The sequence below is a fragment of the Nomia melanderi genome, chromosome 7 (assembly GCF_051020985.1).
Source record: "Nomia melanderi isolate GNS246 chromosome 7, iyNomMela1, whole genome shotgun sequence".
NCBI lineage: Eukaryota > Metazoa > Arthropoda > Insecta > Hymenoptera > Halictidae > Nomia > Nomia melanderi.
The window spans coordinates 14,839,515-14,852,934 of NC_135005.1; the positions used below are offsets into that span (position 1 = coordinate 14,839,515).

At 39.7% G+C, this 13,420-nt stretch overlaps 1 protein-coding gene across 3 annotated transcripts in view; it reads right to left on the reverse strand.

Moving 5' to 3' along the window:
• The window catches only part of Myb (proto-oncogene like protein Myb), a 70,191-nt gene that overhangs the window by 14,630 nt on the left and 42,141 nt on the right, over positions 1-13,420 (reverse strand). For all 3 annotated transcript variants that reach the window (XM_031972206.2, XM_076369279.1, XM_076369278.1), the window contains exons 2-3: positions 4,785-4,950; positions 1,264-1,428 (exon numbers count right to left, since the gene is read on the reverse strand). In XM_031972206.2, coding sequence (XP_031828066.1) covers positions 1,264-1,428; positions 4,785-4,950 — 331 coding nt within the window. The remainder of the gene's footprint in view (positions 1-1,263; positions 1,429-4,784; positions 4,951-13,420) is intronic.

Genomic DNA, 13,420 nt, shown 5'->3' on the forward strand with positions numbered 1-13,420 from the left:
TGCGTTACCCGCCTCTTGCTCCGATTTGCATTTACCCCCCACCTATGTCGCGCGGCCGTCGTACCCGGACGCGTTCGGCCGCGCCGGCGGAACAGACGTTTTTTCGAGAAAGGGGGTGTAACGGTTCTTCGGCAACTTTCTGTCACCGACGCGAGAAATCAACCACCCGACTGGGTGTTCCAGTACCCGTGAGAACGGGTTTCGACGCGGACGATCGTTATTCGGCGTACAGGCATCCGAATCGGGGAGTCGGACTTTTATTCGAGGAGGTAACGATGAGAAGGTAGAAACGCGGCTGGCGCATGGGAACCTCTTCGGTGGATCCGAGCAACAAATCGCCGGGACCGAATTTATTTCGAACCGATCATTTATTTGTTCCGATAAATACACCCTCGATATTGATAAGATTTATAGCTTTAATTGAATCTATTAGAAATTTTATTCGACCATGAACTTTAGCAATTCGATTATCAGCAAATATTGCTGGTCATTTATTATTATCATTATTAGGATCTTCTATAGAATAATATTAAATCATTTAATTGAATTGCATTATTATTGCCAGTTCATCTAGCTGAATGACACCGTATTTATTAGCAATATTTATAACATAGAAATGTTTTCGAATAATCGTTCAATTGAATGAACTACAGTAATTCGATTGTCACCGGCGACCCCCATAGCATTCAACGTGTTAAATATAAAATAATCAACTTACAGGCGAAATTTCAGATACATTCTGAAACATCAAACCGAAATTTCTAACTTACCAAAAAGAATAAGAAATTCAATTTTGTAATTGCACTTTGGATTTCTTACACATATCTAAAATATTGGATTAACGTAGGATCAGCAATTAAACGACAAAAAGAATTACGTTTGGAATGATTGATCGGACAACAGTTATTTATATATTTGTACAGAAGGTTATAAAATATTTCCGATGTATCGAAGTCCCTCTACCTTGTCCCACTTTCGTCCGATCATTTGTACTCCGACAGAATGATTAATTGTCGTAATTATCGGAACAATGCGGTATCATTAGAGCGCAGCGATGGCTATTGTGTTTCTCGCGTTCGATTCGATTCCCTTTTTGGTAGCTCTCGCAGTCTAGCTCTATAGTCCATCCACTACAGAGGGAAAATGGCGGATCGTTTACCCTTAAGTGGCGGGGATTTCAATGGAGGTTTCACGGGGTACGAGAGACAATGGCCGGGAAGAGCTTCGATGCAAGGGAGGGTGCAACAGAATTCAGGTATGTACCTCCTTCGTCCACGGTCCCTTGACCAGCTCCGGATTCACGACCTTTGCCCATCTTTGCTGGCACTGGACGTCGCTCCGGTCCGTGAAGTGATCGGCTATGGTGTCCCATCGTAGAACCGTGCCCCGTTGCTCCGCGTTGCTCACTAACTGCTTCAATAAGGCATCCTGGAACAATTACGGAAACAATGGTAAAATCTGTGAGCCTGCAACAATTGACTTGAATTATAAAATACTAGTACTGTCTAGAAAATGTTTGGACGACGGACAGAAATGATGAAATTATAGCTAATTATAGATATAACCCTTTGCACTCGAGAGGCGCCTTCCAGATTTCCTACTCGGAAATGATTAGATTTGTCAAATAGAGACACAATTTCTAGATTAATTCCGATTTGGAAGACTAAGTTACGGACAAATGATCTAATTAGTTAAACAAGAGATCAGCACGTAGTTTCTCTTCTATTAATTAAGCAACTGATATATAATTTAGCTTCACGTTTCGAAGAATCTTCGTCCGCGAAGGGTTAATCGATCAATTTTCATTCACTTCTTAATCACCCTTATATTAACCCTTTGCACTCAAGAACATTGTAAAATTGAAAGTTCAATATTAAATTTTATATAATCTACGAACATATGGAACATCGAAATAGTTCTGTCGCTTAATTTATGCAAGGTACTTCTTCATGCTAATTGCAAAAAGTATCATTGACATTTCATCAGAAAATAATGAGTATTTCTCGAGAAAAATATTCCCGAGGGCAAAGGGTTAACCTGTCCACCGTTTGAACCGCGATGTTTATCAAATAAATCACTGGTACCCAACGATATATATACAGGGTGGAAATTATAAAGCGTTACAGTCGAATATCTCCGAAAATATTGATTACACGCAAAAATGTTTCAGACGAAAGTTCAATTTCATCAGAAAATAATGAATATTTCTCAAGAAAAATATTCTCGAGTGCAAAGGGTTAACAACGGCGAAACAATAATCACGAAACCGGTGATTTCCACCGGTCCAGCAGCTCGAGAATCAACGGAACAGTGGAAATCGCAGAATTTCCAAAATCCGTTCGAACCGGGCCAGTTTAATCACCGCGAGGAAGTCGCTTTTGTTCGCCTAAGTGGCCACTTTCGTCGGCGTCCTCGCAGCGGCGAGTATTCGAGGCTTCGAAAGCGCTTACACTTGAAAAGAGTCGCGGCGGACAATGCATTAAAATTTCGCGTGGCAGCCATTTGTTATTCGACGGCCGAAAATCCCCGATCGCCGATATGGACGAAAAGGATCGCGGCGGTGGCGGCGGCGTCGTCCCATTGTTCTTCCCTTTATCTCGGCATGAAAATTCCCTAGCGTACACGCGATCGCGTCACCGTGCCGTGACTTTGATCGGACGCAACGCGAGGGGAGGGATACAATGAGCATGGGCCAACGAAAAAAAAAGAGAGAGAGAGAGAGAAATAATAAAAAGAGGTCCACCCTTCGTAGCTTCCACAACGAGTTACGAGTCCGCAGGCAGATGCCCTCGACCACCCCATAGTCATATGCCGCCGTAGAGCGGAGGCCGCGCCGTATGGTTTCCCGTGGGAAACATCATAGGAGCGTATCGATCCCGTGCGTCGCCATTCTTGCCGTACCGACGCGATTGCGAATCGAATTTCACGAATGTGACCGATCCACGGCCCGCGCGCCTTGGGGAGCCATTGTTCTTCGTCGAGAAATGTCGCTCGAAATTCCGCTTCGGCCTCGTTAACCCCTTGCCGTTTGTTACTTCCGATTGCTACCGGGGTAGGTGTAACTTTTTACTTGCCGTTTCGAAGACACGGGAATTAAACGTTACGCAAATTAGTTTCCAAGTTTTATGCTATTAGAATCATGAATTTTCTCCGCCCTATCTTTTGACCCTTTGAACTCTAGACTCCGCACCAGTTGTGATATTGAATATTTTAACTTTTTGCGGACGGATGTCGGCGTTTCGGTGAGATGAAAAGTTCAGATTTGGAAGACTGGACGAATGATCTAATTGGTAACAGCGAGAGATCAGCACGTAGTTTTCTCTTTTTCTATTGATTAAACAATTGATATATAATTTAGCTAACGATAATTCACAGGTAAATTAAGCAACAAAGATACTTTACTTAAATATTTCACAATACAAAGTTTCATTTAAAGTACTAAATATTTAACTCGATAGTTTTGCTGTATCAAATCAAATGACTGAGAGTCACCTCTCGAGTGCAAAGGGTTAACGAATCAAAGAAACTACCCTAATTATTAGATTCTCCACACATCCAAATTTCGTACTGAGAAGGAAAATAAAATATCGAAGGAATGTTACAGGATTTTTCATTTTCACTGGAGATACCATAAAAATTACAAAACCATGTGGAGTGCTAAGGGTTAAAACTGGTGTTCCGAAGCGCAACGAGAAATAGGAAATCTTCTATTTCAATGTTTCATCGTATTGGTGACATTTTCGAGTGATCCACGCGTGCGTATCGAGGAAAATATGTTATCGGGATCATTTATAACGAAATCCGCAACGGTCGGGTAAAATATTGAACGGCGTTAGCGGTTACTGATTGCCGGGTATTAATTAAACACTCCGAAGTTTTGACACATGAAAAGGAGCAAATTGGTAACCTGAATTTCGAGCGGCGTTGGACTCTCCTCATGATTTATCGATCGAGTTTCGGCGATCTTTATTCCACTCGGAAGCACCTGCTTCCGAACGAGGTCAGCTTATCGGTCTTTTTCCGTCGCGAGGTATTAATCTTCAAAATGGCACCCTCTGTGCATACATATTTCGTTCTAAATAACATCTGTTGCCACCGTGTAACAACTCGGAGACGTCTAGTCTCCGTAGTGAAGATATCCGATGCAAGAAGGAAACAGATGCCATTTTATCTATGATACCTATAATTTCTCCTTCGACAAGTTCCGCGTACCATTTGTGGTACACGCGGAATTTTTGCAAGGAAACATCTCTTGCGAGACACGCGTCGAAGAACAATGGAACACGAAACAGAAACGTAAAGAAATAATATGAAAATATATTAAAAGTCAGCGATGGCTTGAATTCAATGTAATTTAATCTAATTTTGGAAATTAAACCCTTTGCACTCGGAAGCTGGAAATATTTGAGACTTTCCGATGAGACAGACACTATTTGAAACGAACTAGTGAGAAGACGTACGTCAATTAAGAAACATTTCGCGTATTAATGCATTATACAAAACTTAACCGTTTGCGAGCAAACGTCATTTCGGCGAGATGAAATGCTCACGTTTGGAAGACTAAGTCGCGAACAATCGATTGAATTACTGGAACAGCAAGAGATCAGCGCGCTTCCGTTTTCTTCTACTAATTAAAGAATCGATATATAATTTAGCTTCATCTTTCGAAGGTTCAGTACATTTCGAAGAATCTTCGTCCGCGAACGGCTAGAATATGTTCCGAATCGAATGTGTTTCCAGAGGGACGAGAATATCGTGTTTCTTGAATCGTTGGCGAAAGTTACCTCCAACTTGGTCCACCTTCCTTTGTTTATGTGTTTCCCATGCGCGTGCGTGTTCGCGTTCGTGCCGGCCGGGTTCTGCGACTGATTAGCGGCACTACGACAGACGCTGCCACTGTACTCGTTGTCGGACTCTCCACCGCTACTAGAATCGTACCCAGACCGCGATCTGTAACCAATACAAAGAGAACATTGTTTCTCTCTACCTGGAATCGCAGTACGCCGATCTTAACGCGTTAAGCGCCGTGCCAGCCACCGATCACCGACGTTTCCGGATTGCTTGGAAACTACCGTAACATGGTTAACTGAAAATGGTTGACCCTTTGCACTCGGAAGTTTCTTACTAGAAATATTTAACATTTACGAGGCGAAGACTATGTTCTTTGAGATTAACTCTGAGAAAAATCGCCAGTACATTGAGGAACAAAGCTAATTTATTCTAATATTTCACGTGTCAAGGCATTATACAAAGTTCAACATTAAATATCAGATTCTATAGTTTTACCGTATCAAATCAGGTGACTGAGAGTCACCTCCCGAGTGCAAAGGGTTAATAACGTAACTGAGTTGATAACACTGTAATGTAAGGATTGCAACGCTAGATAATTGATAATCGTCCCTGCTTTCTTTTGCTGCAAAAGAATCACTCTATGGAGAAACGGTCATTTCCGTGGTGCTTAACGTGTTGAGCTAAACTTCCTTCTATTTTTACATAAAGATTGAAAATAATTAAAAGGGAGATAGATCAATAAAGTCAATTGGATTCTACGAACCGATAGAGTGGCACTTTCGGACAATGAAACTGAACGACGCTTTCCTATTTTTATATGAAAAGATTGTAAACAGATCGTTTTTCCATTTCTAAGCAAGTAATAAAAATAAATAATTGAAAGGGAGATAGATCAATAAAGTTAATTGGATTCTACGAACCGATAGATTTTTAGACGGTTAACCTGTTCGTCGCCGCGAGTTCCGTCGATCGAGTTTCCTTCATACTTCATTCTTCGAGTTACGAGGATACAGAACACTCGATAAACTAACCCAGTTTCGAATATCAGGAAGCCAAGACTTTTACCAGTAGCTTCAAATAACTAGCTCATTATCGATATTCTATAATTAATGCCTTGTTCGCGACGGGGTCGTGGCATTTCGAGTAGACAATAGATAAACCGCACAGTCGACCAGCAGCGTGTAACCCGACGTTCTCGAGTTCGTGATTTGTCCGATGGTTTCTCCTGCCGATCCTGAAAATCTATTATCGCCGGGGGACCACCGAAATTCGCATGAAGATCGAACCTGCGAGACCGTAACGGATACAGCTATTTCGCTAATTTTCTTTCTTTTCGACGGGTACAAAGGCTAAGAGACGGGAAATCACGGATGGCTGACCATCCATCCTGCGCCGCGGCGTCTCTTCCTCCTCTTTGTCGGGGGAACGATCGCCACCCCTTTGTTCTCCACCCTTGCCGGGACCGAGAGGCAATCTTGACCGCAGACGAGCCGAGTGTCAGTTTTTGCGGTCACAAGGCGCGGCTCGCCCCGTCTTCGTTTTCAAGGACTTCCTGTCCACTTCCTCCGCGGACCGTCGACGTTCGCTCTCACCCCCTAGTCGCTTTTATTGGCTCATTGTCCGGCGCAGGCTTTCGGCGAAATAAAAATCTCCGCGCACGATTCACGGGAAATTATCATGGGCGGTCGGAGGATTTCTATTCAACCCCTTGATCTAGCATTTTGATTCAGAAAAAGTACCATGGTGTTAAAAATGTTCATAGAACGTTCAATTTCGGTATTTTTCTTCTTGTCAGAAGCTCGTTAGTAGTAAGTAGAATTGTTAATATTGATTTACATTTTATTTAAAATTATATAGCAAGTGATTAACCCCTTGCGGTACTATCTACTTTCGTTCTAAGCTCGGGTAATCTTGTACTATCTACAATTTCGAAGAAATGCAACAAAATTTTCCATTCTACTTGCAGTAGAAATTCCATTTGGAGATGATACATTGATAACAGCAAAATAGTTGTTTGCTTTGATCCGTGTGTAATGAACAACATTGGTTGTTGTAAAATTGGTCTAGAAATCTTCATCACGAGTTGTACTCGCCATTGTACAGCAAGGGGTTAATGATGAGTCTCTGGAGAACTTGTTCTATCAATGTAACCAGTAATGCGAAACTGATTTGATCAATATAAATCCTTAGAAATCGATATTACACGAATAAAATTAATACAGTCACTGCAGTTTATTGCAACTGCTATTATTCCTCCATTAAAAACGCTCCATTTGGCGTAATTTGAATGCGAATCTGATTTGATCAATATAAAATCTTAGAAATCTATACTGCACGAATGAAATTAATACAGTCACTGCAGTTTATTGCAACTGTTATTATTCCTCCATTAAAAACGCTCCATTTGGCGTAATTTGAACGGTCCGCAGTCTAACGTATTTACATTCCAACCGCCGTGGCGTCTAGGTTCGCGAGGATGACGCAACTTGGCTGCGATAGCCGGTTAACTCGAGATGAAAGACGCGTGTAAGCAAGCACGTAAGTATACGGTGCGGTGCCGTGGCACTTGCTACACATACGTCGCGCGCGCGCGCTCACGCGGTCGCGCACACATAAATCGCGCGCAACGGTCCTGGCCACTTGTTGTGTTTACTGTTTCAGCCAACCTACGAACGCGTTTCCGTTGCACGCGGCCGTGCCGTGCGATCGTTCGGCAAACGGCGCTCATTTAACCCTTTTGTTCCGCCAGCGGCCGTCGTAAAGACGCAGTCCGCGTCACTCTAGCGAGACGAACCGCGTGCGTTCTTCATTTCCAACGAGCGCGGCGCCGCTCGTCAAGCGGAACGAGCGCATTCATGAATTTTTCAATCAGAAGTTTTTCTTCCGTTATATTGAAAAGCTATGGAAGTAATTTAACCCTTTGCACTCGGAAGTTTTTCACTAGAAGTATTTTAACATTTTCTAACTAGACACAGACGATATTTTTTTAAATTAACACTAAATGACCCATGCCTGATGTCTTCCTCTTGCAATTATTAGAAGGGTGACAAATGTTTCTCCGAGGAATTAGTAAAAGAATTCAATTAGCACTACGGAAATTGAATTGTACATCAATTAAAGTCTGAACAGATGCAGCCTTGGAGTTTCTATAGCGAAATTTTCAAAAGTCAATTGTGCTCGATAGTTTTAGTGTTAACTCGAAGAAAAATTGCAAGTGAATTCAGAAATAGAGCTTTTTATCCCAGTATTTCACACACCGATGCATTATATACAGTTGAATATTGAATATCAAATTTTATCGTTTTACTATATGAAATCAAGTGACTGAGTGACTGTTTTAACAATTTTTTCTATATTTATTTGTATCACAATTGTACCATTTAAAGGTAACATTTCAATGATTCTCAAATATTCTTGAGTAAATAAATAGAACGTAATATCAAGCTGTAATTGAATGAACTATCGTCGACGTGAACCTCAAAGTGAGAAACCAAGAGCACTTCGGACCGCAAAGGGTTAATGTCGTCTGTTTCGAGATGAAAATTAGCGAACGATCAATTTCAAGAGAATCACGTTACCACTTTGCATAAAGTATCTCATTAGTATGTGTACGGCGAATCTGGTCTTCCATGACCTTGCCGGTGACCTTCGAAACTCTACTTTTGCGAATGTCTCTGAGATTTTAGTGATCACTTTACTGTCTTGTAATTGCTTTATTGTTTTTATAATGCAATGAATCAATTTTTGTTTAATTAAGACAGTGAATTAGAATTAAGCATGTAATTAACAATTATATTAATTTGTTTCATAAATATGGAGATAGAGATCAGTTTGGATTTTGACTGATCATCATTTCATCCGGTCGAATCCACGGATGTTATTGGCAATTAATTATTCGAGTGAAATTGCGGTGTTCGGCGATTAATCCTTTGCTAATTGATTTCATACTAAAACTATAAAATTTGATACTTAATATTAAACTTCGTATAATGCATCAATTTCAGAGATATTCAAACAAAATAGCATGTCCCTCAATTTAACAGTTTGCCGCGTAAACACCGATGAAAACTACCGTGTACTCGAAACATTTTTCATTAACCAGAAACTGAGAAATTAAAATTCTTCTTAATAATTGTTCCACTCTTTCTTATATCCCATGTATCCAACAAAATTCTGTTTGTTCGGTACGTCATGAAAAAAATTAATGTCCAAGTTTCTGTAAGAAATAATGTCACCCGAATTCGAAGTGTTAAGTGTGATTTCTCGTCGAGTTAGTTCCACAAAGTATCATCTCTATCTCATCGGAAGATGTTCAAATATTTCCAATGAAAAACTTCCGAGTGCAAAGGGTTAAACGGGACTGAGGTTAACTCGTCGTTGCCGTGAACTCACGTTTCTCGCAATCCGAGGCGAGCCTCTAACAAGAGGAGCAACACCGACGCCTCCGGAACAGGATACCGCCGCCGCAAATTACTGGTTACCCTTGAATTCCTGATTACCCAATCTTAATCGACTCATCTCGCGTGTAATGGCTTTATCGCGACGGATCTCGGCCGGCTCTAGGTCAAGCCGAGAACAATTGCGAGCATCCGAACGCCGGCTTAGGAAAAAATAATGGGAATCGATATGGTTCCAGCGGCCATCTGCGTTTTGCATATGTTTCGTACGTCTCCTGTTCGTGTGCTCGCGGTATCCTGCGAACGCTATCGTTTTATAACCTCCCATTGTATCACGTTGCGAGACACACCGTAGGGCAACCTTCCTCTCGGTACACGCAGCTGTTTTGGGGGTGTGTGTGCGAGAACAGAGAGAGAGGGAGAGGGAGAGATGCTTCTGTAAGCACAAAGGCTATCGTAAATTGACTCAGCCAACTTCTGCGTCGTTACAGTTCTCTCGGAGAACATCAGAAATCATTTATCGTGTTCCAATTATAAGACTCCACGAGATTTGCTACTCGGAAATGATTAAATTTGTTAAATAGGGGAAGAATTTGTGGAAGATTAACACTTGTCAAACTTTAATCGATCGAAGAACATCAGAAATCATTTATCGTGTTCCAATTACAAGACGAGATTTCCTACTCGAAAATGATTAAATTTGTTAAATAGGGGAAGAATTTGTGGAAGATTATAACACTCGTCAAACTTTAATCGATCAATTTTCACTGACTGCTTGATCATTCTTATATTAAAATCCTCGAGCAACATCTGCGTCAATTTCTAGATTAATTCCAATTGGAAGACTAAGTTACGGACAAATGATCTAATTAGTCAAACAAGAGATCAGCACGTAGTTTCTCTTCTATTAATTAAGCAACTGATATATAATTTAGCTTCACGTTTCGAAGAATCTTCGTCCGAAGGGTTAATCGATCAATTTTCACTGACTTCTTAATCACCCGTATATTAACCCTTTGCACTCGAGGACATTGTAAAATTGAAAATTCAATATTAAATTATATATAACACACGAACACGTGGAACATCGAAATAAAATAGTTCTGTCAATTTATGCAAGGTGTTATGTTAATTGCAAAAAATATCACTGAAATTTCATCAGAAAATAATGAATATTTATCGAGAAAAATATTCTCGAGTGCAAAGGGTTAAAATAATCAATTTCAGAGAATACTGCTCCAGATAATTATAATTCAAACATACCAACGTGTTGCGTGTCAAGAATCAATCAAGGAAAATCTCGTTGCTAATCAATTTTCTAATGAACGATCGTTCGAATTCCTTTTTTCTACCAGTCGATTCTCAGTACCTTTAGAATGGAACTGAGTTTCCGCCTTCGCAGTTGTTCGAGCGGGGAGGAGGAAGTTCTGCGAGGCTCGTCGCTGTTCCTGTAATTGCCCGTCTAATTGACGAGCCCTAGCGAATGCAATCTATGGACGCGGGATGCATTGGTTTTCCGCAGGCGGACGTTACCGGTGTTTACGTTCCCGGCCGCGGACAAGCAGTGAATACATTATGAAAGCGCACGATTTGCAGGGGAATGCTAGGAGCCGAAAGGGGAGTGCCGTGTTCATACTGGAATGTCTCTTGTACACAGGACGCGTCGCGAGGCAAAAACGTGGCCATTGTGGAATCCGTGACGCTATGCGAATAAATATCCCTTCGCATCCTTTAATTAACTTGTGCGCCGGCCATATCACAGTCCGGATAACTCTTTAACCGTTTCGATGCTGAACAACTTCTCTCGATATTTACCAAAAATGCGGAAGTGGTATTAAATTCAAATTCGTATTAACCCTCTATGAGTCGAATTTTTGTTCATGATTATAACAAAATCTATAGTACTAAATTAATAAATATCCACATATGAATAGGAATTGACAATGTAGTTGATAGTTTCAATAATTTCATCAAACAAATATATTTCGCAACTTTCAAGTTACAATGACAAACTTTCACGCCTGGGAATATAAAAGTTTAAGTGAACTGATTACTTAATTTTACTCAATATACTGATATGTGTTAGATTCTCGGTAGATCCAGTGTTAAAGAAATTGAATTGAATATTTCCCTGAAAATAAATTCAAACGGAAAATTTCGATTTATGGCTTTCTGGGACCAAGATGGCGGAACTGGAGGATTGAATGTAATAGAAAGATTCTGTGATGTGAAGTAATACGTTTAAATCTCAAGAATTCCAACGTGTTCTAGAGACAAGTCGCGGTGTCCGATCGCGGTATATCTGTTACTTGGGTCTCGTGAGAAGACCTCCGCTGAAATATTCTGTCTAGTACAGGTAGCGAAGTATTCAAAATGGAAGTTGAAGTATATTCGAAATAGAACGAATTTTAGCGATCACGTTAATACTAGAACTATCGAGCATTCAATACGATTAACATGTAATCCGTACAAAAATTGTAACAATAGATTATTGTCAGTTTTTTCAGACGTTCATTATAGTATTCGAATGAAACTATTTATTTCCAAGATCATTTCAATTATTGAATGCTTTTAAGATATTAATAATTGCGAAACAAGATCAAAACCAGTCATTTTGACTGATACGATAGTTCTAGTGTTAATACGATTATGTAATTCCTATAAAAATTCTAACAATAGATTATTTTCAGTTTCTTCAGACATTCATTATAGTACTCAAATTAAACTATTTTCAAAACCATTTCGAATTCAATGCCTCGAAGATATCATTTTGACTGGTACGGTAGTTCTAGTGTTAAATTTGAAAAAAGAAAAATTTAGGAAAGGAGTAATTATAATTTAATAAGTAAAGTAAGAGTCTTCTCTCGCTAGAAATAATTGTTGCTGATATCATTAATGTTATACGCGAAAGAAAATACAGAAAATTTGTTTCATCGAATGTAATGCAAATTTCCTGCGAGGAATTTCTGCATCGGACGTGCGGAAAGCAGGAATTGGATTTTTGTACTTGTTTCTTTTCACTTTCGGATTTGTATGTCCGATCGAAAGTCCGAGGCAAAGTCAGAACGTGCGCGGAATTCTTCAACGGCCCCCGTCTGGCATCCGAGACTCCATTCAAATTTGAAAGTGAGAATGGAGGTGACCGGGAACCACGTGCAGATGAGCCGACTGGTCACGTGTGAACTGACACATCATAAACGCACAGAATTCATAAGTTACTCGGCTCGCTTTATGAGAATGGCTGACGTTTACACTTCCGCTAGGTTATTGACTTTGTTCGAACCTGTATGAAAATTCGATAAATTCTCCATGTTCGATCCAATGAAAATATATATTGTATATTGAACAAACGCTGGTTTAATATAGTAAAGAAGATAATATATGAAATATAATAAACAATGGAGGGAGAAGAATGACGAAAGTATAACATAGAAATAATAATTTATTCAATGGGTAAGAAACTTAACCCTTTGCACAAGTTTTTCACTAGAAACATTCAATATTATTGAATATCTCAATATCTCAATGTCTCAAGAATATCGAAAAAATTTCAATTTCTCATAATTCAGGAAACATACATAAATTAAAATAACTTTCCTTCTTAATTTATGTATGTCTCCTTATGAGAAATTAAAATTTTGTAGATATTCTTGATATATTGAGACATTGAAATATATTAGATTGAAGTATATTGAGATATTGAGATATTGAAATATACTAGACTGAAATATATTGAGATATTGAGATATACTAGATTGAAATATATTGAGATATTGAAATATATTAGATTGAAATATATTGAGATATTGAGTTATTGAAATATATTAGATTGAAATATATTGAGATATTAAATAAAATAGCTTCCCTTCTTATTTCAATATCATACATAAGACATTACAATTGTACAAATCAAATCAAGTGGTAAGAGTCACCCAAGTGCAATTCACCCAAATTCACTTCAATTATCCAAACGAACCGAAGCAAAGATATTCACATCCAAAATTTCCGCGGACAATGCCGATTGCCTATTTATTCTCAAACATAGCTCCTATCGCGGAATAACGGTACGTCCGTTCGGTGTGTTTCATTCGGCATACATCCCTCCCCTTCGATATCCATTCAATAGAAACTCTTCTCCTATTTGCCCGTGGAACAGGCGAAAAAAATGGCAAGAAATCGACCTGGGAATCGTAAATACGCGTCGGAGCGCGGATCGCTAACCGCTTTTTTCT